Source organism: Neovison vison, chromosome 4 (genome assembly GCF_020171115.1).
Source record: "Neovison vison isolate M4711 chromosome 4, ASM_NN_V1, whole genome shotgun sequence".
In the NCBI taxonomy this organism is placed as follows: domain Eukaryota; kingdom Metazoa; phylum Chordata; class Mammalia; order Carnivora; family Mustelidae; genus Neogale; species Neogale vison.
This window is the reverse complement of record NC_058094.1, coordinates 160,256,428-160,283,776: the sequence shown is the minus strand read 5'-3', so window position 1 is coordinate 160,283,776 and position 27,349 is coordinate 160,256,428. Positions and strand designations below refer to the sequence as shown.

The following is a 27,349-nucleotide window of genomic DNA, read 5'->3' as shown; positions in this document are numbered from 1 at the left end:
AAAATGAAAGAAAAGACTAAGAATAGCATTTTACTAGCCTTAGTATTTATATTACATTCTTGTCAAATTTACTTACAGCTTGTTTACGGGTGGTTTGTTTAATTATTCAAACATGGTGAGCGTCCCATGTGCTGGATAGTGTACTGTCTGTGGTTCAAAGTAAAGAAGAATTTGTCCTTGGGCTTGAAAATGCTCTCGACTACTGACGGCTTTGCTTTTAAAAACTTGAGTTTTGACTTAGTCGTGGAATTGTATGGAAGACATTAGATTCGCCCATCCAAACTTAATTATAAAGTCTGTTAATCAGTCTTTATTATTTAAGGATAATTTAGTTTGTTAATGCATTTTCAAATACCGCCTCTCACCCACAGAAAATGTTAAAATTTCAGTTTTCATTAACATGCTATTTGGAATTTTTTAAACCAAGTATTTATGTCCTTTCCAGGGAAATGATTTGATTCACCAGAATGAGAAGTCTCTCTTAGAAATAATCCAAATTTCTCTGTATTTCATCATCCTCATTTTCATAGGCCTGATGGTGACACCTTAAATTCCACAAAAATCTTCATCTCAGAGCCCAGCATCTCCGAAGAATGCTTAATCTGCCCCTTTAATAATTCTTGAACTGTGTGCAAAAAATAACCCTATTTTTCCTAGGCTGCAGTTTTTTAAGCTATCTCCATTGGCAAGTTGTACATAAGTAAGGTCTTAACTAAGGAAACTCTCCAGGCAAACATTCCTATGCTCCAGTCATGTTGCTTTCGCTTTGCTGCTATGGATTTTGTCATCCCTTAACCAAGTGCTTCTCTCCTGAATCTCAGATTACTTTTAGAGTATCAGATCCCATTAGGTACCCTTACATATCATAGTGATCAACACTGCCGGGTTTTGTTTTTTTTTCATATTGTATGACCGAATTGCAGGATATATGTAAGATGTACAAATTACTTCTTTGCCTATTGTTACTGACTTAATATCTCTTTCTTTTCTTCTTTTAGGTTGTTTGATGTATGCACAGTGTCACGAACAGACAGAGAAACCAAACTGACATTAGTGTTTGAACATGTCGATCAAGACTTGACCACTTACTTGGATAAAGTCCCGGAGCCTGGCGTGCCCACTGAAACCATAAAGGTACCAAGAATCGTCTCTCTGCTTGATTAAATAGTCACATTATTATAGTCTATTACTCAGTCGCATTTCTTTCCTATGAAAATTGCCAGGGGGTGCCTAGCTGGTTTGGTCAGTGGAGCATGTGACTCTTGATCTCAGGGTCTCAGGGTGTAGAGCTTACTTTTAAAAAAAAAAAAAAATATTGCAAGAATTAGAGCTTTTGGAACTCTGTAGATAATTAAATGTACCAGCTAAGTGAGATGTTCAAAGAATGAGGTATATTCTAGCTCATTAATTATAGAGCTGAGTGAAAAAAGCTTTGTAGTGATCATACATATTAAAATTTTTGAAAAGTATCTCTATGTACATTATCTGGCCCTAATCTTAGAAGGTATAGTGTCGTAAATACAGCTCAGTCTTTTTCTGATCATTCACAGACTCTGAGGGACATAATTTGAAACTTTGCCTTGAGCATGTTGCATATTGTAATCGTATAATGACTCCAGGACATAAAGTATACTGTGTAAATCTGAAATACTGGTTTTTAGACCCTTCGTTCTCCTTTTTTTTTTTTTTCTCACTCATGAAACACTTTAGAGGAAGCCTCAGTGCCAGGTACGGTCCTAAACCCTTGGGATGCAGGAATGACTTAAGACTCCTTAGGGAACATCCAGAAGTCCTTTCTTCCTTCAACCCTAGCGGGAAAACCTACTTAGGAAGTTTTATTGGTCATACTTCCGTCCTGCTTAATGGAACTTCTCAGTATATCTCTTCGATCAGTGAGTGTCGTGGGTGGGCAGGTCTTCAAGATGACCTTTTCATTTATGTCTATTAGGTGACTTAATGAAACAGGCTCCTTACCTAACCAGTCCTTGTTTAGAAATGGGTTCTAAAATTTAGCATCATTTTAGATAAGAGGTAATAGCTGGAAATACTTTATGTGAATACTTTAATGGAAATACTTGACTTCTAGTGATAGCAAGGTGGTGTTTTCAGATGCTGACACTTTTAGAACTTGATGCTGAATGATTTGTTCCTTTGGTTTTACATTGATAAAGGATTTATGTTCCCATCTGCCTTTCATGAAAGAATATGATGCTCAGTAGTGTGCACTCATCTCTTTCTGAGCAGTTTTAGGGACTTAAAGGCCCTTTAAATGTAGGAATTCCTGGAGTGCCTGGGTGGCTCAGTTGGTTAAGTGTCTGATTCTTGATTTCTGCTCAGGTCATGATATCAGGGTCATGAGATCAAGCCCTGCGCTCAGCGTGGAATCCGCTTGAGATTAGTCTGCTCCTCACCAACCCCCAGCCGCGCCCCTTGCCGGCTCGCTCTCTCTCTCTCTCTCTCTCTCAATGAATAAAATCTTTAAAAAAAATGTAGGTATTCCTTCTTACCTCTCTTGGCCCTCTTCTCCTCTATCCCTGCATCCCTCGTTCCTCTCACTTTCTTTCCAGTGTGGCTTCAGTGCTTTCCTCTATGAGTTTGTCTGAAACCTATGTTCATCCCACAGGGCAGAGCCCCTTTTCATGGACTCTGTTACCTGCCAAGTTAGACTCTGTGTGGTTCACGATTTCTTACCTGTGTCATTCATCCTCCTCCTCACGGTCATTTCTTTGCTTCCCCCCCACACCAGTAACTATCTGCTGAACTACCAGGCTCACCCCAGATAGTTTTGTTTGTTTGTTTGTTTGTTTGTTTTACCCCATACAGTTTTTGATCAACTTGCACAGCTGGATGTAATCTCATTGGTCTTAAGAGTGCTTGTTCTACACATCTCCCCCTTTTGGTCCTATTTTCTACCTTTTTTTTTTTTTTTAAGATTTTATGTATTTGACAGAGAGAGAGAAATCACAAGTAGGCAGAGAGGCAGGCAGAGAGAGAGGAGGAAGCAGGCTCCCCAAGGAGCAGAGAGCCCGATGCAGGGCTCTATCCCAGGACCCTGGGATCATGACCCGAGCCGAAGGCAAAGGCTTTAACCCACTAAGCCACTCAGGTGCCCCCTATTTTCTACCTTTAATTGTGATGATTTATGTCCATATTCATTCATCTTTGTATCCTGACAGTCGCTACACAATGATTTTTACGCATAGGTACTCAGTAAATAAGACACATTGACAGCCTTTCTTCAGATGTAATTACTTCAAAATTATTTTTAGGAGGGCAGGAGGGGGAAATAATGCTGGTTATCAGAAGGTTTTGATAAAATGAACTGTTAAAAGTATTTCTAAGTTTTTCATCCATCTCCTGGGAAAGGAAATATCACTCATTCTGTATTGAACAGGAAATTCTCCCAGAGTCTCTTAAATTTCTTCAGCCTTTAGGGGTAATACCCCCACTGATCATATAGGGACCAAGTTTGCTGGTAGAGGTAGAGCCAAGGGGGTCTGGTTATTTAAGGTTAGTGTTTAATGGTATATTGATGCTTTCATAGTAAATTATGAAATACGTTAGGCAATTAATGTAGATGTCAGTGGTTAATTGAACATTTTCCTAACTTAAAGGCTAATCAACAGATCTCTTTTGTCTTCATCTTTAACTTTTAAAAATTTTCTGAACTATACTGTGCTAATCAACTTTTCTTCCTTATCAAATGTAAGAATTTTAAAAGTAATTTGGGGTGCCTGGGTGGCTCAGTGGGTTAAGCCGCTGCCTTCGGCTCAGGTCATGATCTCAGGGTCCTGGGATCGAGGCCCGCATCGGGCTCTCTGCTCAGCAGGAAGCCTGCTTCTCTCTCTCTGCCTGCCTCTCCATCTACTTGTGATTTCTCTCTGTCAAATAAATAAATAAAATCTTTAAAAAAAAAAAAAAAAAGTAATTTGACTGTTTGTGATCTGGTAAGGCCATTATTTAAAACATGAATAATCATGGTAAAAGCACTATAAAACCATCAGATGTATAGTTTTACGCCTTATATGGAAATGATACAAAATTATTTTTAGTAAAAACTTGTACTTTTGTTCTTGTGATTGATTTCTTTTTTAAAGAGTTGGTATATAGGGGCGCCTGGGTAGCTCAGTCAGTTAAGCATCTGCCTTTGGCTCAGGTCGTGATCCCAGGGTCCTGAGACTGAGTCCTGCATCAGGCTCCCTGCTCAGTGGGGAGTCTGCTTCTCCCTCTGCCTGCTTCTCTCCCTGCTTATGCTTGCTCTCTCTGACAAATAAATAAAATCTTAAAAAAAAAAAAAAAGTGTTGGTATACAGGATAAACATCTGCTAAGGAGGAGGTTCTGGTTAGTTGGGGTTCTGGTTAATTGAATTTGGTAAGGACTCAGAAAACAGAAAATATTTTGTTATATAGACTTATTTATGGGCAGTCTCAATAACTAGATAACTAGATCAAGAGAATATTGCTTTTATGAACAACCTATTGGGAACACAGTCGGTTTCTTACATAGAATGTTTTGTTGTAGTAAGAGTTTTTCTGAGTATATTGGTACAAATATTTATTGAATATTTACAGAGAGTTTTGTGTCAGCCTTTGGGGAACAACAAAAATGAATTAGCCAAGAAGCTTACTCTACACCCAGAAACATGCAGTATACATTTTCTTATGGTTATTTCACTAGTTTAGGGAGTGTTTACAGGTTAAAAGAAAAAAAAAAAAACATGACTCGCTCACGAATGAGCACCGTCTACAGCTGATTCTTTGTATTATGGTACCGAAATATTTTCTAAAATGTTCTTTAAAAATGTAGATATTAGTACTGACATAGTCTTACAAGTGTCAGAACATGCCATACTGTAAAATAATCATAAATATGCAAGAAAATCTTAACATGAAATAAATACAAAACAGAAATCAAGAAAAGACCTCCTGTAAGATCTTTTAGGGTAAGGAGTCTTCCTCAACACCCTGTCCTCTACCACGTTTTCTGGGGCACTGTTTAGCTGTTACCCACTTAAGTTCAGGATACTCTGGTGCCCACTCAGGACATAAATTACAGGAGGTGAGCAGTACTTGGATAAAACCGGAGTGTTCCGTGGTCTCTGACTTGGTATGATAGAGGTCAAATCTTTTTGTTTAGTATTTTCATGAACATATTTGTTAGAAAAGAATCCAGGGTGGGCTTATGTGATGTGCTTATTATTACATAGATCACAGAACAATTTTTCAAATTCTTTTAAATACCATTTGTTAACAACAACAACAAAAAGGGGAAAACACCCTGGAGCCCTACGTATTTGTGAAGGTGGATAGTTGGGTGAACTTACTGGGAAAAGCCTGTGATGACTACATGGTATTCACATTAGGCTGTGATAAAGTAAGTGAAGTGTGGTAGAGGCCTGAACAGGAACTTGCAATTGAGAGGCTCATGAGAATAAAATAAAATCATGGGTGGTTCTTCCCATTTTAAAATACACTGTATTATAAAAATAAATAAATGCATACATACAGCTAGTGCATACTTCATCTTGAGGTCTTCATCACCTCTTCTTGACGTCGTAAGGCGCATGCATTGGTGATCACAATGACATTTGCTTAGAGGAGCCTGTTGCCTGTTGTACTTTAAAGTCAGCAAATATTCATTGGCTTGTCATTGCCCTATCTTGTTTTCCTCTTTTTAATTCTTAATGTTATCTTTCAACGTACTTGATTATGGGGAGAGTCAGTGCCATCTTTATTTTTCTTTGAGATTTGACATTGTCTTCGTAGACTTCCATGCTTAAACTTTAGGAGACAATAATTGACATCTTAATGATTATTATTGTTTTTAGGGTTCAAGATAAATTTAGAGTCTCTGTGCTTAGATAGCACTTTTCATTTATGAGGACTTGATGAGAAAAAGGGGCTTCCAGATTTTTTTTTTCTCTTTCATGCCTTTGTCAGCTACCCTGTGAGAGGGAATCAGAAAGAACCTGTAAATAAAATCTGTCTTCTTGTTCTTTAATCATTGTAACTGCTACCCAGAAAATGAACTATATGGCAGGTTTTGTATCAGGAGAGACTTCCGTGTAAAGTCTTCTGTTTTATAGGGTTTTAAAATGAAATGCCTTGTTTTACTGAACTACTCATTTGGTGCTTAGGCTTGCCTGTAATAGTACAGTGTATTTCCTAGTATATGGAATGGCTTCTCAACATCTTATAAACTCCTTCTTGGGACATTCTGTGCCTATAACATGTTTGTTGAAATTGGCAGTATAATTTCACAAGTAGAAATCCAAGGCACTGAAAGATCAGTCGGAAAAGATCAGCTGCCTCTCCAAAATAGGACAGGGGTCTTTTAGCTCGGGACCATATGGCCCCTTTGTATGACTCAATCTTGGAATAAAAATTACATTTTACTTATGTATTTCTATGATAAATGAATTCTATAGGGCTTGAGAAGGCCCAAAAGCTCAAAGTTTATGTGTCTGTTTGGGTCATTTTCCCTGTGAATTAGATTTCGTTTTATCTTCAATTGAATGTTTCTTACAGATTTCTGTTGGTTGTAATCTCTTCCCTAGGAGATAAAATATACTATTTGGTTTATTTTACAAAACCCAGACTTCAGAGACTGACACACAGTCTTAATAGCACCTGTTTTCTGCCTCTGGGAAATATCTGTTTTCATGAATAATATCTGCTTGCAGTAAACAGTGGCTCTGGTGTCAGTATGGGATGCCCGGGGCTGCGCCTTCTTTCTCCATCTGACATAATGCAGAGTGACTGATGGGTCCCCTGCCATTCCGGATGAGGAAAAGTCCCCCAGACCCTTCTCTTTTCTCACCCCTAAAGGAATCAAGCCATTGCCCCTTCTCGGCTCCTGGTGGTCTCCACTTTGCCTGAATTATGAGCAGGTGATTTGTCTCATCTTTGCAGGACACAGAGCAAATTAACATGAAAATATCGCTTCTCAGAAAACAAGGCAGGCTTGAATGCCCCGTCGCTGCTGGTCATTAGCCATCTGCCACCGACACTCATACTCTGTTTATCACATTGGAAATTCAGAGCAGATGTTGCATAATAAGGTGATCCCAAAAACAAGGCAAGAAATTCAAAGAACACATACTCCACAATAACGATAAGGATCCTGGAAGGACAGTTTTTTCCATCTAGTGTCATGGCTGGACTAATTGAATAGACCATGTTTTTAGAAACATACATGTACGCACACACATCTGTCCTTGTGTTTAATGCTACTTTTTGTAGTAACGTGAAATAATTTTGAAAGAAAACGCCCATGGGAAAGCTGTCTGAGAAGACTGTTTAATAAAATTAATTTTAATAAGCAAAGTAGAATGTCCTAATAACACTAGTTCCAGGGCAAAGGAGCTCATAGGGCAGTCACGCCAGTGTTGATTTTTACTCTGTGATGGACCCCAACGTACAGCAATTTAACTTCAGATAGTTCACTCCTGTCGTACAGTTGGATCGCTCAGGGCTCGTTGCTCACCAGTGCTGTTTCCCAGACCATTAATTTTCTTCTTAGTACTCAAGATCCTATGTTCCCTATACCCTTTCCCTCCAGTGCTTCTCCCACCTGTCGCTTTCTCCACCACCCCCACTGTCACCACACCCCCACTCTCCACATGCTTAGCTTTACTGGGCTCTGCATAGCTCTGCACCAGCCCTCTCTTCTGTCCCCGGCTTTGGGCTCTCTCCAGCCTGCGTCCTAGGAGTCTTTCATTTTAGTTCCGCTACCCTTCCACGTTGAGGTAACAGTACTTGATAGGACCCTCTGTTACAGTGTTTTATCTAAACCATATATGCACGTTCTAGACCCTTATGATGCCCTATAAGAAGCATATCATTCAGGGTGCCTGGATGGCTCAGTTGGTTAAGCGTCTTGACGCTTGATTTCGGCTCAGGTCATGATCTTGGGGTTGTGAGATGGAGCCTGTTGGGGCTTCCTGCTCAGCAGGAAGTCTGCTTGGAATTCTCTCTCTCCCTCTGGCCCCCACCCTGTGCTTGCACATGTGCACTCACTCACTCTCTCTTTTTCTCTCTCTCTAAAAAAAAAAAATACATAAATCTTAAAAAGGTACATCATTCACAGTGTATTAACCATTGTGCTTGGAAGTATTCTTTAAAAAAAAAAAAGGCATTTGGACTTTCCATCAGGAATGCAACCTAGATGATAGATTTTTTTCCTATGGAAAGTCCGCTCCAAATACAGTCTTTTGACTCAACAGCAGTATTTTCTGCACATAGACCACACCCTTCACTATGTATGTGTTCTCCTGACACATACACATAGAATTGGAAGGGGATATCTTTAAGAGGAACATCAGCTCCATTGCTCTGAGGAAGAGGTAAGCAGCCAGTCTAAGAACAGCCAGCAGCGTAGCACCCACAGTTGGCCGTTGACTCCAGGAGGAGAGATCCTCAGAAGGAAGTGAGTCAACTCTGAGTTTTCCCCAAATTTGGGGGGAAATATAGAGTGTATGAGCTAAACTTGTGGTAACTTTCAGTGAATCAAGAAACTTCTTCAGGAAGAACATACTTAGATAATCTAGATTTTGAGGATTCCCCCAGAAGGAAATCCTTAGACAGTTTCCCAAGCCCTGGAGTAAGCTGAAAACATCAGGAGACAAAGGACAGCATTATGCAAATACATGATTATCTAAAAGTAGGTAATAACAATTATAACAGTTATTTGCTGGTTTGGATTTTTCTTTTCCTAACAGGAAATAGGGGTTAAAAAAAAAAAAAGCTAGTGTCTTTCTAAAGGTGTACTGTAAGACTGACTCACTTAAAATAAATACTGACTCACTAAAGTAAGCAAACGACACTTTGATCAAGCTAGTAACAGGTAAGTTGGAATCGCTTTAGAAAATGTTTCTTCACCTTAGGCATTGAATCTGTTTATAGAGCCCATTAAAAAGTCACAGGCAGTGTATACCCAGTGTGTTTCACCGTGGTGAAACAGCAGAGAGAGGCTCTGCATAGAACAGGGATATTCCTCATCTAAATTTAGCATGTGCCCAAGCTCCCTGGTTATAGTCTTTTTTCTGGCTCTTTTCCTCTCAGTGTTGGAACATTCAAGGCCTCACCCTCCGCCCTCTTTTCTTTGCTGTCTATACTTTCTGGCCAGGTGATGTCATTCCATCCAGAATCTTCAGATATCATATATCCTCCAGGCTGAGCTCTCCCCCATGCTCTCAGTGCACCATATGATATCTCATAACCAAAACATTGCCCAAGGATCCTCTTGCCAGTTGAAGCCTTCCCCAGTGGCCCCCATTGTTTGAGCCCCACTCTTAGGCATTATTCTTGGTTTCTTGCTTTCCTTCACAGTCTTCATCCAGTCCATGAGAAAGTACTTCTTTTTTTCTTTTTTTTTTTCTTTAAATAAACATATAATATATTTTTATCCCCAGGGGTACAGGTCTGTGAATCACCAGGTTTACACACTTCACAGCACTCACTGTAGCACATACCCTCCCCAGTGTCCATCACCCCACTACCCTCTCCCTCTCCCTAGCCCCCTCCCCCCAGCAACCCTCAGTTTGTTTTGTGACATTAAGAGTCTCTTACGGTTTGTCTCCCTCCTGATCCCATCTTGTTTCATTTATTCTTCTCCTACCCAAGAAAGTACTTTTGGCTTTATTCCCCCAAAGATATCCCCAGTCCAACTACTTTTCAGTATCTTTATTGCTAAAGCTGTAGTCTTAATCCATCAGATCAGCTTTGTAACCCAGTATGCTGTCTTCCATTCCTGCGCCTTTTATTCATCATTCTCGGTATAACAACCAGTGGGACCTTACTAAAACATAAAGTGTTACTCCCCCATTGAAAACTTTTCTCCAGTGGTTTCCCATGACCTGTAGAATAAAATCAGGAGTCCTACACGACGGAGGGCTCTTTCTTCCTCCACCCTTCGAATTCCAGTGTGCCTCCACCCTTCTCTGGTCTACTGTTCCCCAGCCACACCTGCTTTTTTTCTGTTCTCCTGCCATGCTTCCAGCTTGGAGTGTAATGTACTGACTGTTAGTGCTGTTTGGAATGTTCCACACCTCTCCCTCCCCTGTTGTTCTGTTTTATCTTCTTCATAACTCTGAGCTGAAGTTATCTCATTCATTTTCTTATATGTGTTTGTCTTTCCCAACTGGAAGGTAAGAGCTTTGGGGTTAGGACTGCAGTTGATTGCACTTACGCCAATACTAGTGTGCTGTCTGGAATGTAAGGGACACTCCTAGGTTGATGAACAGAGGGAGGTCACTCTACTAAGGTGCTTATCTCACTAATCCTCGAATTAATTCTGAAATGTAGGGATCAATGGGCCCATGGTACAAGTTAGTAAGTTGTACTTTTTCAAGTGTAGATTGTGTATGTAATTATGCATCCACACAGGTAGAAGAATAAGTCCATGTGGTACATCCTGTCTCAACACATCCACTTTGTGCCTGCACATTCTTTACAGTGGGCAGGGCGTTGGGATTATCCACGTTGTAACTAAGGATTCACCTCATTGGCTTGGTTTAGATGTAGTCTAAAGCCAATAACTGATCTCCACTAGAACTATAAAGTGTTGCCTCTGTTCGTGTACTACTGGCTTACCAAAATTCCAGAAATTACCATCTTTCCATGTTGGATTCTGTTAAATAGGTTTTATACTAAGGATCGGAAACCAAGTCCAGTGAAGAGAATGATTGACGCTATGAAGCGCAGACCCTCTTCTCATCTCCACGGGATATATATGTAAAAGATAATTCAGTAGTTACACATTTTTTAAAATTTGAAGCTAAGTTGACGTAAGGATACGTTCAGCATTGTGTCCAAAGTTCCTCCTCATCCCCCCCAGGAGAAGTCACAGTTTTGAAGTTAAGTGACTTTACAAAATCTAACTGAAAATACTGTCCTCTATTTATTCATTTGCATTTTGATCCTTCTTACCCCCAAATTACAGATATTTCTATGCACTGGGGAGTTTGGAAGTTAAGATAGCACCGTTCCACTGGAACAGTTGTTAACAATTTACAGTCACTACATTTTAAATTAGTGAAAGGTCTATAAAGATGGTATCCACCAGTTATCTAAAATAGCATTTTATTCCTCATTCCTAAGCAAGGTGGAAAGGATTAGTCAGTTCTTTCATTGCAGTTAAGAAAATCATTCTTGGTCTAGTAAATATTTGTCAAATGAATAATGCTTTCACAAACACTTGTGTAACGAGCCCTTGAAAACCCAATAGCAGCAGTCGTGAGACTCACATACCTCCAATGTATGAACTGTTGTTGCGATTCCTCTCATTCTGCTCTTCCTCTTTCTCATCATCATTCTAATAGAGAAAAATTCTCCAAAAAGATCGACTCCAGTGGAATATGAAATGAGGAGAACTTGACCTGAATTTGGACTTAAGTATCTAAATCAGGGGCTGATGCCAAGCATCTGGATACTGTGACACTTGAAGTCTTAGGAAGTAAAAGATAATTCTGGACTGATAGAAATAATCAAGTATAAATCTAATCTCTAAAAAGTCTCACTACTGCCATGCAATAGTAAGCTTAATTGAGATGCCTGGAAAATAGACTAAACCCAACACATTTTGCAAAAAAGGAGTTCCATGGAATAAAGGGTTAATGAGGGTAGGTAAACATGATGTTTCTCCAAGTGTGGTCGTGAATCAGCTACATAACCACTGCCTCGAGTGCTCCTTTAAAACAGTCGTCCTGCCCTAACCAATTCTCCAACCTGCTCTCGGAAGGAGTGTCTAGTAAGTACCCTCTGGTGATGCTTATAGACACCGCAGTTTATTTATTTATTTTTTAAAAGATTTTATTTATTTATTTGACAGAGAGAGAGAGAGATCAGAAGTAGGCAGAGAGGCAGACAGAGAGAGGGGGAAGCAGGCTCCCTGCTGAGCAGAGAGTCCGATGCAGGGCTCAATCCCAGGATCCTGGGATCATGACTGAGCCGAAGGTATAGGCTTAACCCACCCAGCCACCCAGGCGCCCCTAGACACCACGGTTTAAAAAATACTCTCCTTCAGTATCTTTATGTGTGACTTATGGCAGGACTGGCATGGGGAATGGAATACATTCTGAGATGACTCAACCCTCTGAAATACTTGCTTGCTGTGCCTGAGTAATGCCAGCCACCAGAAGGTTCAGATCTCAGCCCAGGTGAAGTCTGGTGTGGCATTTTAACTAAAGTCACCCATACGTACAACACCTGTTTAATAACACCCAGGTTTTAGGGGTGTCTGGGTGGCTCAATCAGTTAAGTATGTGCCTTCTGCCCAGGTTGTGATCCCAGGGTCCTGAGATTGAGCCCCACATCTGGCTCCCTGGCAGGGAACCTGCTTCTCCCTCTCCCTCTTGCTGCTCCCCCTGCTTGGGCTTGCTCTTGCTCTTTCTCTCTCTCTCTCTGTGTCAAATAAATAAAAAAGTCTTAAAAAAAAAAAAAGGAGAGAATACTGAGGTTGTATTCCTTAAGATGTTCTATTGGCAAATGCTAACTCACTAATAAAAATTTAAAAACACTTGGGAATATGAGAATTCTGACTAGAAATTCTTCTTCTTTTTTTCTTTAGATTTTATTTAATTGTTTGATAGACAGAGATCACAAGTAGGCAGAGAGGCAGGCAGAGTGAGAGAGAGGAGGAAGTAGGCTCCCCACTAAGCAGAGAGCCTGATGTAGAGATTGATCCCAGGACCCTGAGATCATGACCTGAGCTGAAGGCAGAGGCTTTAACCCACTGAGCTACCCAGGCGCCCCTCTAACTAGAAATTCTTAAGCCACTCTGAAATCTTATTCTTTAAAAAAAAATTCTTAATGACACATCACGATTTGACCTTTGAAAGACGCTTTTTGTTTCGTTTCATTTATGTTTTCATAGTTCTCTGTGGTTGTGAATTAATAAACTGTTACCAGACTTGCAAATGTAACTGGTTCAGAATTCTTAACCTGTTTTACAAGTAAGGAACCAAATCCATGTGAAAGTTAGGTGGGTGATAGCTTTTTTAGCATTGACAGCAGTGCCAAACATAGTATTCAGGTACTCCCATATTAGAAGCAATGAGTGCTCAGATTTTCTTCCAGCTGTCATTATAAACTTTCTTTTTTAAAAAGATTTATTTAGAGAGAAGGAAAGAGAGGGCACGTGAGCAGGGGTGGGGGGCAGAGGGAAATGGAGAGAGGGAATCTCTAGCAGACTCCCCACTGAACACAGAGCCAACATGGGACTCGATCCCAGAACCCTGAGATCATGTCATTAGAAGCTTTTAACAAATACAAGCTGGTAGCTTTGTTGATTTTTATATTTACCATTGCTCTCTGCTGTCCTTAACCATACTTGTTCATTTTTCCTTTCTTGGACAAACCAAAGAAATATTTATCATTCTATTCCAGTAGAGTCATACCACTTTTAGATTGGAAGGCGAAAATAGAACATAGCAGGAAATTGGGGACCACAGGGCATAGGAGCTTTCACTGTGAATTAAGTTTGGGAACTGCGACATTACCGGTTAATTAAGTCTGCATTGACCAGTCAGATTTTGATTGATTTGGAAACAGTTACCTTCAGTCTAAGATGTTCTTTGGCTATGTCTAGTATGGAATGAAAGCTTGAAGTGCTCTTCGTTGACATTTTAATTTCACTTATATATGACGTTTTAATGTTCAAATCTGGAACTGAGAAATTCACACCACCCATAGCTGAAGACCTGATGTGTTTGTTGAGACTAATTGGTGTAAAGGCCGTAGGAAAGGGCCCTGCTTCCCTCTGCCGCCTCCTATGAAAATATATTCCTCTCAGCAGGACAGGGTACAAGAAAGGGAAGAAATGAGTTGCTGGTAACAAGACAATTAATTGAATCAGCCCAAGGGAAAAAGAAGATATTTATAACCCACAATAACCCCCCAAAAGTAGCTTTTTTTAAAAGCGTGTGATTATGTCAAGGGTAAATATCTGAAACATTATATGACTCTTATTCCCACATTATGAGTATTACCCCAGTCACAGCAATTTATCTTGTAAACCTAGTAAGTTCTCTAATATTTTCCACCAGATATTAAGGATTGGTTGATGCATGTCTTCAGTGCAAAAACTATATAATGCCAATAAATGACATGAAAGGACAAAAATACCAGTTAAGTTTTGTCTTTAACATCATCTGTTCTAAACGTGGCTCCTGTACTAATGGTCCTTGGTAATCATCTCATCATTACTGTTAAGGCCTTGATGGAAAACACTTAGGAACCGGAAGAAAGTGAAATATAAATTACATTAGAATGAATTAAGAAAAGAGTTGCATTTTGGTATCCTCCCAAGTAGAGAGATTTATGAAAGCATCACCCACCGAGAGAAAGGACTTCTTTCCTTTTCTGTTTCAATACTACCATCACTTTCACCAGCAAGGTTTCTCAGGACCTTCTTACTTTATTTATCACTAAGTTCCATAATTAACATATGGTTCATGTTATTGATTTCTCAGGTTTCAAAGTAAAATAAATTGAGCTTTCTTCCACATTTAGAATATACAGTTTTTTTAAGGAACTCTAAACAAAGACACGCATTATTTGTAAGTCAGAGAGCAGCTGCCAGAGAACAGAAAATTAGGAATGGAGTCATGGGTGAAATAATGGAGATACTGTTCAGAGGTAACCCTTTGTACAGCAGGAAATTTTCCTTAGAAAAGAGACAGCTGAGTTTGCTTGTAAATTTTGCTAGAAACAGGCCTGATTTAGTAACATTTAGTGCTGGTTAGGAGACTGAAGACAGCACTTTCAGCTTTGGATACCAAGCAAGTGCCCTCCTTTATGGTTTTGTATAAAGTCTAATAAACACTCTATAGTTTCAAAAGGCATGTGTGTATGGGGGGGGTCACTGTTAATTTTTTTAATGAATAGAATAACATATAAGCAAATATCAGATCTGGGAGTCAAGTTTTCTAAGCAAAACACTATAGATATTATCACAAAAGAAACAATTCATGGACTAGACTATAAAAATCTTAAACTTAAATTATTATAAATAAAACTAAAAGGCAAATAAAATGATTTACAAAAATATGACAAGTTTAGATTCCTTAACATATAAAAAGCTTTTATAATCCAATAAGAAATTACCCAATTTAGATATAGAGAAGGAATGTGCAGTCAGGAAGAAACACATCTACATGGAATGGTTGAAAGATAGGGGAAATCCTCAGCCTTACAGATAATCAGAGAAATACACATGAAAAAGGAGGATGTACTAAGATTAAATAAATTACAAAAATTCATCTAACAATGATTTTTGCAAAAAAAATTTTTGAAGAATAATTGCATAAAGAAAGACAAGCTTCAAACTATTTATACAATATGATCCTAAGTTTGAAGTCCATCTCAAGTGCATATATTGAAAACCAGAAGGAAATAGACTAAAACACTAAAAACATGTATCTCTGTGGAGATATTATAGGTTGTTTATATATATAAACAAAAAAAGTCTAAAGTGAGCATGTACTATTACTACACGAGGCCATATGAATTGTCAGTAGTTGACTGCTTTTGCCCTACAAAAATAGAAATTTCCTATAATTCAGCCTAATAGTCTTAACATCTGACAAGGGTGTTTCAACGTCTTTTTTTTTTTTTTTTTATGGGGAATACACTCTGTAACAGAGAAGTTTGAGTTCTTACATCTGAATCTTTTCTTCATGGCGAAGCATAAGAATTATCAACATAGTATCATTTTCTTTGCTGTTAGGCAACACAGTAAGACGGATTTTGTAAAATAATCAATGTATATACATTAAAAGCATTTAGTACATGCCTATTGATGCTAATAATGATAAAACAACAAACATTGAAGAGTAGAAAAAAAATGATTGGTTTTCTAATAAGATTTACTGATACCATTGTTGTCTCCTTTAATCTTATTGTCATATTACCATTAAATAGAATAATTGGGCTATGGGGGAATTTCACTTGATTGTAAATGGAGGTAATTACTACTGAGTAGTAAACTCTATAGAATGAATTTACAAGTCTATTTTTACTACAGTGACAGGCATAGGTGTGGATTTCTTTAGTGCGCATTGAATGTTTTCACTTTTACCTTAGATCAGCTTTTTATCCTCTTATTAAAATGAGCTCCTGGGACGCCTGGGTGGCTCAGTTGGTTGGACGACTGCCTTCGGCTCAGGTCATGATCCTGGATTCCTGGGATCGAGTCCCGCATCGGGCTCCCAGCTCCATGGGGAGTCTGCTTCTCTCTCTGACCTTCTCCTCGCTCATGCTCTCTCTCACTGTCTCTCTCTCAAATAAATAAATAAAATATTAAAAAAAAAAAAGAGCTCCTAACAGTTAACATTGTATAGTTAAGGAAAGGCTTTTTTGGATATTTGTGTTTATTCTGTACCTGCAAAAAATTTTTAAAAATAAAAACAGAACATTTCTTTCAAACCCTGGATTGGCCTGTACAGGGAGATTACCTATACAGGCCAAATAGATGAGATAGATAGATAAATGGATAAGATATAATGAATGCAAAATTGATTTAATGAAGGGTTGTCAGACGTCTTTCCAATTTTTCCTGAAGTAGAATATCTGAGACTCGAAACGCTAACAGTGATCTTTGGAATATGTACTTGCCCTCACGAGAATATGAATAACGCTTAGGACAACCTGTATTTCTTCAAAGTTAAAGCGGGGGAAGTGCTGCCAAAAAAAAAATTGAATGTATGTTTGTTTGTTATTTTCTGAATGTTGGGCGGGGAGGGGAACCTTCCTTTAAAGTCTGTCATCCTTTTCCATTGTAGTCCTTTTGAACATATGAAGATGAACATAGACCAGGGTGGGTGATAGCAAATGAAAATTGTTAAGGATACGTCGTTTTCAGAACAGGAAATTCCTACAGCTTTGGTAGTCCCCTTGTTGGATTCGGAAAACTGGCATCACCAAGCAAGCTGTTCCAAAACCACTTTTATCCCAGCCTGAATCAGCAGTAGATGTCAGTCAGTAGTCATTGCTGTGTTCCCGCCGAGCCCCGTGAGCCACAAACCGTCAGAGCCAAATACTCTTAAGGTAGAGGCAACACACCCTTGACTGTAACCTAAAGCATTGCATAGGAGAGAGTCTCATTCCACTGGGATAGAAACCACTGAGCTCTCTTTCCTCCAGCCCAAATAACAAAGTCCTAGCCTCCGGTGATTGATGAGCATGTTACCAGGGGAAATGGACTGGAAAATCATCGCCTTGTCTTTTCCTTGCCACAGGAAAGCCATAACAGAGATCTCTATTCTTCTTCTTCTGATAAGAGGCCTAACGAAGCATCCAGAAGGGCTGGGAAGCCTGGAAATGTTATATCCAGCTGCTTGCTGCATTGCCTTTTAAAATACGGTTTGTAGTTTCCTAACTCACAAATCAAACATGTTTGCAAGCCAGTAACCTTTAACAAGCTGTGCAACTTTTTGACCACTGCAACGTGGCATTTGAGCTGAGAGGGGCTATTTTAATAAGTACAGGTATCCCCCATTTAACTTAAAAATATGCATTTCTAGAACATGTCTCTGTGATGAAATTAGACATGCAGAGTTCTTTTACTCCTTCTGGCATTGTTAAATTGGGTATTTATAGTCTGGAAAAACTTGGGAGTTCAGAAATGTAAGATGGAGCTAAACTCATCAATGCAAATATTATTGTAGTTAATGGGAAACAAGGTGAGAAGCAGCCCCCCACCCACCCACAGCACTGTAGCAGAGCTGTAGCAGAGCCTGTGGGCATCACACCTTGAGCTCAGGTCCTGCATGGGTCTTAGTAACATTTAAGGAAGGGATTCTGAGAGATTCCAATTCATGCCACCCACTTGTCACATAAGAGGTAATGTCCGAAGTCGAATGGGATTCCTGTCTGTTAACATTTCGGCATTGATCTTGGCCGTAAAGACCTATTATTTAGGTAGTATGTTCTCAGCATCCTTCAGATTCAGAATGTTTGAATTTAAATTAAAATTACCACTTATTGATGAGAAAGCAGGGGTCTTAAAGACTATGCCAGCAGTGACTATTTTAAAAAGGTTCAGTGTAGTACTCTGGGGGCGCCTGGACAGCACAGTAGGTTAAGCGTTTGACTTGATTTGACTTGACTTTGGCTCAAGTCCTTATCTCAGGGTCCTGGCTTGAGCCTTGCATCGGTTTCTGTGCTCAGAGGGGAGTCTGCTTATCCCTCATCGCTCTTCCTCTGCTCCTGCCTCCTGCTCGCACTCTCTCTCTCTCTCTCTCTAAAATAAGTAAACCTTTAAAAAAATTATAAGGCTCAGTATATTTATATATAGTATAGTATATAGCATTATATAGTATATTTTGGAAATGTGCTTGTTTAAGAAATTAGCATTTCCATTTCCATAACCTCTTCCTCTGTGTTTTTTCCAGGCCTGTGGTCCAGTCTGAGTTAGAAACATTTTACACCTTTCATAAATGCAGTGGATCTCTCACAGATTATATTTATAGAAATAACAGCCCATCCACTATTTGGTGGATGGGTGCACGCATACTATTTCATTTTCTCTCTGGTCTTGTGCTCCTTGTCATGGTGAGTTGGAGAATTTTATTAATCCCATTTGCTGGTGGAAAGGTAGGATGCCTCTTCCCTGCAGCTAACTCTTTGTAGTCAAGGAATGACCATCCTGAAGACCCCACTCTCATGTTGGCTTTGAGAGGTCCTCTTGGAATGGAAACCACGTCCTCTTAATCTGCAGGGTCAGCTTGGTAATGCTGTAGGCTCTTGTGTTCTCTTCCCCCTTACTTCCTGCCCCCCGCCAAGACGAGAGGCCGCTCTAACTTAGATCAGAATCTGCACATCGTTCATTTTGTTGGATGTCCTGGCTGCTGTGAGTGTTCCTTGATTTCTTAGAACCTGGCTCCGTCTTTGTATCTAGTACGCTTTAAAACTTGGGATGGAGGAAAAAAGTGAGTTGAATAGATTCTTGTTTATGTGAGAGTATCCACTACTTCAGAGCACCAGAATTTCACCCCAGGCCATGTCCAGACATAAAATGGAGGAGCCTCTTTCTTGTGCCTTTTTGAAATGCCCTTAGGGCTTCCCAAGTTTATTATAAAACGCGAACTAGTCTAATTTTCCTATTACAACTTCCCGTGTCTCTCCCTCAACTTGACTTTTGAGTTGTACCCAAGATCATGGTTAGGTGACTTTTCTACCATGCCGGTTTTTGTTTTGCTTTTTAAATTTATGAGCCTTGATTCGTTTGAGCTGAAATCAGTGGGGCCTGATTGCTAAGGGAGCCACCGTTTTAAGTGACCACCAGCAGAGTTTGATTTCTGATTATATTAAGAGGAGAAAGTGGATCTTGCCAAGGTTGGGGCAGATTCCCCAACCTTGTAAAACGTTGCAGACACATAATGGGCTTGAACTCGAGATCCTTTGTATGTGTGCCTGTGTGTGTGAGAAAGAGTGAAAGAGACCCCCATGCCTAGAATTTTTAAACTGGACAGCAGCATGGTAGTTAGCTAGAGGCAAGAGATACCCTGTTGGCGCCTAGGCCTTCCTGGAAGCCGTCTGCTAGAAAAGCCTCCTTGGAGATGAATCTCGGGTGGCTTCCCTTTGCCCAGATGATGTTCCGGCCCCAAACCTGAGAAGACCTTGGGAGAGGAATACTTCTTCTGTTGAAAGTACTTTGTCCATGGGAGCCTTGCGGTTTGTCACTCAGGAAAATAAACCGGCGTATGAACTCCCAGCAATCGCTACCTCCTTGGTGTGAAGCGGTTTGTAAAGCATTTTCTTCCTGGTTTGTGCGCCCTACATTGTTGTGGCTCCTCTCATCACTGACCAGCTGGCTGGTTGGTGAATAGAGCTGTGGGCCCCTCGCCATGTTTCATGTGAGGTCTTGGCTGGGTGGCAAACAGGCAGCCTGTAGCCAGTGTCAGCAATTCAGGAGGAATTGGCACAGCAGTGTCCCCATTAATTTCTGCTTGTCACATACTGTCATGCAAGTTACACCAGAGAGGAAATGACCGTTAAAAAAAAAAAGGTACCCTTGTGGCACTGGGTCCCCTCCAGACGTTCCCCGAGGTTAAACAAGTGGATACAATTAGCTCTACACAGACAGCTGCAGGGACGGGAAAGCCTAGAAGTGGGCCCCACAGCAATGTGTCTTTCCTGTTAGCAAGGAGTGTCAGCTATCAACATCTGCCAGATTTTAACCCTTCAAAGGGACCGGTAAATTGAGGGGAGCTATTATCCCACGCTCTGCTGATCATTATCAATCATAATGCCTTGGGAAATTACCACAGTGCTGCTGCCTTGGTGGCAGGTTTTGTCCTTTGGGGAGCATTTTTTATGCCTCTGCCGGGAGCAGAGGAGAGTGATGGAGGTGAGGAGGGTGAGGGGAAACTGGCCCTTTAATCGTGGGTGATTTAGTGCCCCAGGGACAGGGGCTGGAGGGCAATAAACTCCTCTTCAGTTCAAACCAAAGTCGTTAAAGTTGGTGGACTCCAGACAGCCGCCATTTCCAGAGAGATCCATCTTGCTGACTGACTTTTGTCAGGCCGTCTTCACCAAGAGCTGTGGCGGCTTTGAGAACACAGACCAGCACATTGGGGAATGAGAGCCAGTTTTAGAGGAGGCAGGCCATCCAAGATGAGAAAACAATGAGATAATTTAGAAGCTTTCAAAAACTGTTTTTAGTTCTTGAAAGATGGAAATGCTTAAGGTGCTCTTAATTCAGATAGAGTCCCGTGACTGACCTTTTTGTAAGCACATATTTTGCGTTGGGGTAGATTTTTCTCTCGTGAATATCTGATTGCCGGTATGGAAGGATGGATAATAAGATGGTTCCCTGTGGAACTATGTTTGTGGAAACTTATTTGTCTGAACTCATCATTAGAAGTGGTTTAGAGAGAAATAGAGAATGTTTATTACAGTTTTTAACCTCCCAACAGGTGACTGAGTTCATATTTGTGTCCTTGGAAGGTTTCTCTTCTGAAAAGATACCGTTTTGCTCGAGGGGAATGAGCGTTTATCAGACAGGTGTTCTGAAAGTGACCAGCAGTGATGATCTATGACTATGAGCTCATGGTCATCTGTGTGATTGCACCGAGGACAGAACACTGGAGGGAATAATCATACTTTGTTTTCACGGAGTTCTTACTTCACGTTCCTCAGGAAAATCCTAGCACCATGTAACATAACTTTAAGTGAGGGCTAGAAGCAACCAGTAGGATAATTGAGTAGAAAAAGCACTGTGTCATTTTTTTTTAAGATTTTATTTATTTATTTGACAGAGAGAGAAATCACAAGTAGGCAGAGAGGCAGGCAGAGACGGGGGGTGGGGTGGGGAAGCATGCTCCCTGCTGAGCAGAGAGCTGATGCAGGGCTCGATCCCAGGACCCTGAGATCATGACCTGAGCCAAAGGCAGAGGCTTAACCCACTGAGCCACCCAGGCACCCCAACACTGTGTCATTTTTATCTGAACTTCATCTCTTCTGTGGAAGAAGTGGTGGCATGATCACTAAGGACAGCTTGGAGATGTCACTGATGAATGTTAGACCTGTTCCAATTCTATTGCATCATCTAGTTGGGAGACCTCCTTTTACAGATTAAAAAACAGAAGCTCAGAGAGGTTAGGGACTTGTCTGAGAGCTCACAGTGAAGCAGAGAGCACTCACGGCTCTCCTTCACAGGTGAACTGTTCATATCATTCCATAGGCTGAGTCATTACGACAGGACTCCTAGCCAACCTCAGCTGCAACAGAGGGGTCTCCCTGCCCTGTTGACAGCAGGGAGTGAGAGGGAACCACAAATCTGGGGTAGAGGTGACTGTCTTCAGTAAGGGCACAGTCAACTTGTGCCATAATGTCAGGCTGTATATTTCATGTACCCATTTTAAGTTGGCCTTGTTGGCACAAGAGATACTAATTTTAAAAGATGGCCTTCCTGTACAATTTTAAGTGTATCTAGTAACACATAAAAAATACTTCTTTTTTTTTTTAAGATTTTTTAAAATTTATTTATTGTCAGAGAGAGAGCACAAGCAGGCAGAGTTGCAGGCAGAGGCAGAGAGAGAAGCAGGCTCCCCGCTGGACAAGGAGCCCAACGTGGGACTCGATCCCAGGACCCTGGGATCATGACCCGAACCGAAGGCAGCGGCCTAACCGACTGAGCCACCCAGGCGTCCCTATTTCTTAGTTTTAGTGTCAAAAGAATAGATAGACCTAGGGAAATTTGCCTCTTTAGGTATTCGTAATATTTTACAAAGTAGATTGCAAAGGAGAATCAGTGAAGTATATGTAAATGTGAGTTCACATGAACATATGTTCAGTCCCTAACTATGGGATCTCTTGTCTTGTAGATGAGTATATTGTATGTGAGTTTTTCTGTTATTCATGTTATTGATCTCTGATTTAGGGATGATCGGTAATTGACTTCTACTTGAGCTCAGGTGAATATAGAAGCATATAATTTAATAAACTAATAAATGTCCCATTTTGGTGTTCAGAAGTGGATTTGTTCACTACAAAGTAGATTTTTATTTCAGTTAAAAAGGAAAACATGTAGAAACTAAGTTATACTTATCATGTTTACTTTATTATTTTTTTAAGGATTTTATTTATTTCTTTGACAGAGAGCACAAGTAGTGGGAGTGGGAGACAGAGGGAGAGGGAGAAGTAGGCTCCCCACTTAGCAGGGAGCCCAATGTGGGGCTAGATCCTAGGACCCGGGATCATAGCCTGAGCCGAAGGCCAACACTTAACCAACTCAGCCACCCATGTGCCCCTAGTTACTCATGTTGAAAATAGCGTTGTTTTGTCAAAATTGTTCCTTAGGCCTGATTTCAGGGTCTGTCATACAATATCAGGCTTTAATTAAAGCCCATACCTGAAGATTGTGTAGGCTCCAGAGGAATACCAGATGATTGGAAACAGGATAGCAGAGAAAATACCAATTTGGTGAACAATGATGAGCCAATTTGACCAAAAAAAACACTGGGTTGAATTTCATGGGAAGTCACCGAATCATTACTAACTCCCGTGGTATTCAGAATCATAACATCAATCATGATGAACCACTTTGGTAGTCATGGATCTGTAATATGTAATTCCATAAAAATTCTCTGGCTTTTGGAACTAATTAATAGTGCTATATTTTATAAAATGGCAGATTTCATTGAATATGCTGATATTTACACATCAGCCAAGAACTTGAAAACCTTTCCTAGCACTCATTACAATTATAATTACTGAGTTCTCCTGGGAAAAAGTTATTTCTCACTTTAAGCTCTAAAGTTTTGACAGGATTTGGTATAGCGTTTCATTTCACTTCTAGTCCTAATGATTCACTGCATTCTTTTCCCCAGAACATATCCCCTGTTTGCCCTCAGCCTTCTCAAGTAGACAGGGGCCTAGGGAATCAATAAGTGTGACTATTTTCATCAACAGTTGAAGAGCTCAACTTCAGTAATGCCATTGGAAGACATTAGCTAGTCTGCAAATACAAGGATAATTAATATTTCCTGTACATTTATATCTTAATTGGATTTGGCTTTTTGAAAGGATTAAATTCTGGGGGAAGCTTCTTGAAGCTGAGCCTGCGACATTTTTATGCAGTTGAGAAGTAGCACTGTCCTCATTTTGCAGATGGAATAACCAGCTAATTAATGACTTGCCCAAGTTCACACAAGTAAAAAGCCAGGAGCTAGATTTGTGACTCTTGCACAATCCACTAGATGGTTTTAATCTAAGTCACCATGGTAGAATTAAATATAATTTATATAGCTTTGTCAGTGCTATTTAATGAGTAAGTCCTATTTACATAAATGTTTTAGTATTTCTATGCCCTCTGGGTCATTGAGGCAATTTATTTTTATGATTTTAATTATTATAAGCCTCTGTGTGTATAAAATAAATTCGTAAAAAAGTGAAGACAGATACATTTAATTTTATTAATATTATTAAACCCAGTGGTGTCAGTGATAGGATTCCAAAATAAAAGCTTTTCAGTAGATACTGGCTGTTCATTTCATAGATTATGTTTTGTTTAACACCTTGAAAAGTAGATGTTAAGGAGAGTTAAGGAGAACATCCCCTTACTTCTACAAATTTACTTTTAAACCATTAAGGAATATGTAGCATGTTTTCAGAGATACAGCTTGTTTCTGTAACATAAGAATCCTGTTGAAATTTAGCAGAACTGCCTACCTGATCACTACTTGTATGGGCTTCCTCAGAAATCTGTAAATTGTCACTCATTTGTGGTTACTGTTGCCGTATTGCTGTCCAGAGAAGAGTCCACATGAAGATAATCTCTAGTGAAGTTTTCTACTCTCCAGTGAAAGAATCCTGCCCTATCCTTTTTTTTTTTTTTTTTTTTTTTAAATTCTAGGAGAATGACAGGGGAACTTTAACACAGTTGTGAATTAGAGTCCAGCTTAGTTCAAGACAAAAATTTATCCCACTCCCACCCCTTTTCTCCTTAAAATATCAGTCATAATGTAGCATCTGAAAAAGAAGATTCATTATCACATGAAGAGTTCTTAGCAGTTTTTCTTGTGTGACTTAGTATTTAATGCCTTTACTTGAGAACAAATGAAGATTGTGAGAGACCACTGAAAATGGAGTCTTAGTATTCTGAGGGAATTACTGTATTGCATTGTTCCCCCTGCAAGTTCAGAAACCACTCCTGGGATTTCTTTGTTTATTTAGTGTCTTGTAGGTAGTAGAATCTGTGTCTGCTTCCTTTGTTAAAAATAGGAAGGCCTCACAGGTTGTAATTTTTACTATCAACTTTTCTAAGGAGCAAATAACAGTGCTCTTACAGAAGATAGATCTTACAGTTCTTTCGCTGGTGATCCAGAATTTAGGAGTTATTTTAACAAGCCGTTGTAAAATCTATCAGTAAATATCAATAAATCCTTCTTTAAAAATCTTAATTTTTGCCAGGTAAATTCTTTTATTATTACTATGATGATGATGATGATGATGATGATGTTATGTTAGTCACCATATAGTACATCATAGTTTTTGGGTTTTTGTTGTTGTTTTTTGACAGGAAGAGATCACAAGTAGGCAGAGAGGCAGGCAGAGAGAGAGGGGTAAGCAGCTCCCTGCTGAGCAGAGAGACCAATGTGGGGCTCGATGCCAGGACCTTGGGATCATGACCTGAGCTGAAGGCAGAGGCTTTAACCCACTGAGCCACCCAGGCACCCCCATCATTAGTTTTTGTTGTAGTGTTCCATGATTCATTGTTTGTGTATAATGCCCAGTGCTCCATGCAATACGTGCCCTCCTTAATACCCATCACGGGGCTCAATTCTTACATGGTGATAGCTGTGCTAAACCAAAGCACACTTTATAAAAATCTGTTAGAATGCACCTGAAATTTCCATCGCAAATGTTAACAGGACAGATTTTCTAGGCAGCAATCTAGTTGGTCCGTCAGGTCGCTGAAAGCAGCTAGAATGTTGAAAAAGGTCCACCTTCTACCCTGTGACTAAATCCACTTCTTTGTTCTACTTTTCTTCAGAAATGGCTTGTTGTAGTACGGAATTGTCATTAGGACTCTGTTACTCTTTAAAGAGGGTGTACCTCCAAACCATTCCCATCTTACTCCTTCTGGTAATTTTCTAAATATGGTATAGTACCAACTCAACTTGAAATTTCAAGAAGTTAACCGGGTTTCTCTAGTAGGATCTTCAACAAAACTGGAGGAATCATTTTAAATCTACTCAGGAGGGTCTTTTTAGAGGGTTAAAGACATCATTTACACATAAATTAATGAAATTATAAAATTTTCAAATTGGAAAATGCCTTGGAATGTATTTAGTCCAGTTTCCACACAATACATTTAAGGAAATGAGTCCCAAAGAGGTAGGGTGAGCTGCCCAAAGTCATATAGTTAGATAAACTAGTACTAGAATAGTAACCCAAGTCCTATTATTCTAGCCCAGTAGACTTCCCAAGGGCTTTCCGAATGTGGTTTTGTTCTCATTTATATAGAATTACTTGCTGTAATAACCTATCCTTGAAACATTTTATTATTGGTTGGAATGAATTACCATACTTAGTTGCACATTCTTCTAAAAACAATGTTAGTTTGAACTTTGCCCTTGTTTTTACTGACCTAACCTCAGAATTTGTAATGTTTCCTTTGCCAGCACTTTCATTCTTAGCATTTTTAGTCTCTTCAACTAGAATCTCATTCTAAATGTGCTTCTTTTTGGTCCATGAAGAGTTGTAGTGATTTCTGTATTACCTATTTCATTTCAATCATGCTCATGCAGAAGTTACTCTTACTCTTTCCCTGGTCGCTTCTAGCACAGCCACCACCGCATTTGTCAAGTAATAATATATGTCAGATTAACACATGGTTTTTATTCAACTCAAGAAACCTTTATTGTGCATCTACTATACGCGAAACACTGAGCCATCAAAGGACTAGGACTAGAGATGTCTGAAATAAGTAAAGCAGAATGCGCTCAATCTCACAGGGCGCCCAGGACAAGTGCTGCCGAGCATCAGATAGTCCCAGTGGGATATGTGAAGGAGGGAAAGGAAGTGCAATAGAAGCTAGAAGGTTCAAAAATGTCATGTTGGGCACCTGAGTGGCTCAGTCAGTTAAGTGTCCGACTCTTGGTTTCCGCTCAGGTCATGAGCTCAGGGTTGTGAGATCAAGGCCCGCATCAGACTCAGTGATCAGCACAGTTTGCTTGTCCCTCCCTCTGTTCCCCTCTCTCTCTAATAAGTAATCTTTCTTTAAAAAGTGCACATGTGGTTAAAGGAATGAAAATTTAGCATGCCTGCCTTAAGGAATTTCAGGTTTTGTGTTTGGACACAGACATATATTTTATTTCTCAGTTGACTTTTTTTTTTTTTAAACCTTTGTTAAGGACATGTTTATTATAGCACCTTCGAAAGGCTTCACTACATACATTATGGAATTTGTATCACTTCCATTCACTGAAAAACACTGTGCTGTGAGCAGCTGCAAGTAGCTTGTTAGAATTAGTTGACTTTAAGTTGCAAAAATCACCTTGCAAACTTTGCATGAACATTCATTAATTCTACAGGTGTGGACGGGGAAGTAGGGGAGGGGAGTAGAAGTAGTTATATATTTTTGCCTTCTATGGAGTCTCAGAAAGCAACGCCTCAACTAGATTTGGGGAAGTACTACAATACTTGAAGGTCTTAAGGCCCAGGAAACACTGCTTATTTCTTTTTATTTATTTGATGTGGAGAAAGATGGTCCCATGGCAACAAGATGGTTACCGGCCATGTGACCTGAGCAAGTTACTTAACTTCTCCAAACCTCCAGTTTTCATATCTATAAATAAGGATTAAAATGTGCAAGCCAAATTAGTTACAAATGTATAAAATA

At 39.8% G+C, this 27,349-nt stretch overlaps 1 protein-coding gene across 3 annotated transcripts in view; it reads left to right on the top strand.

Annotated features, from left to right (window-relative positions):
* Positions 1 to 27,349, top strand: part of CDK6 (cyclin dependent kinase 6) — a 246,300-nt gene that overhangs the window by 65,938 nt on the left and 153,013 nt on the right. For all 3 annotated transcript variants that reach the window (XM_044246025.1, XM_044246027.1, XM_044246026.1), the window contains exon 3: positions 999 to 1,134. In XM_044246025.1, coding sequence (XP_044101960.1) covers positions 999 to 1,134 — 136 coding nt within the window. The remainder of the gene's footprint in view (positions 1 to 998; positions 1,135 to 27,349) is intronic.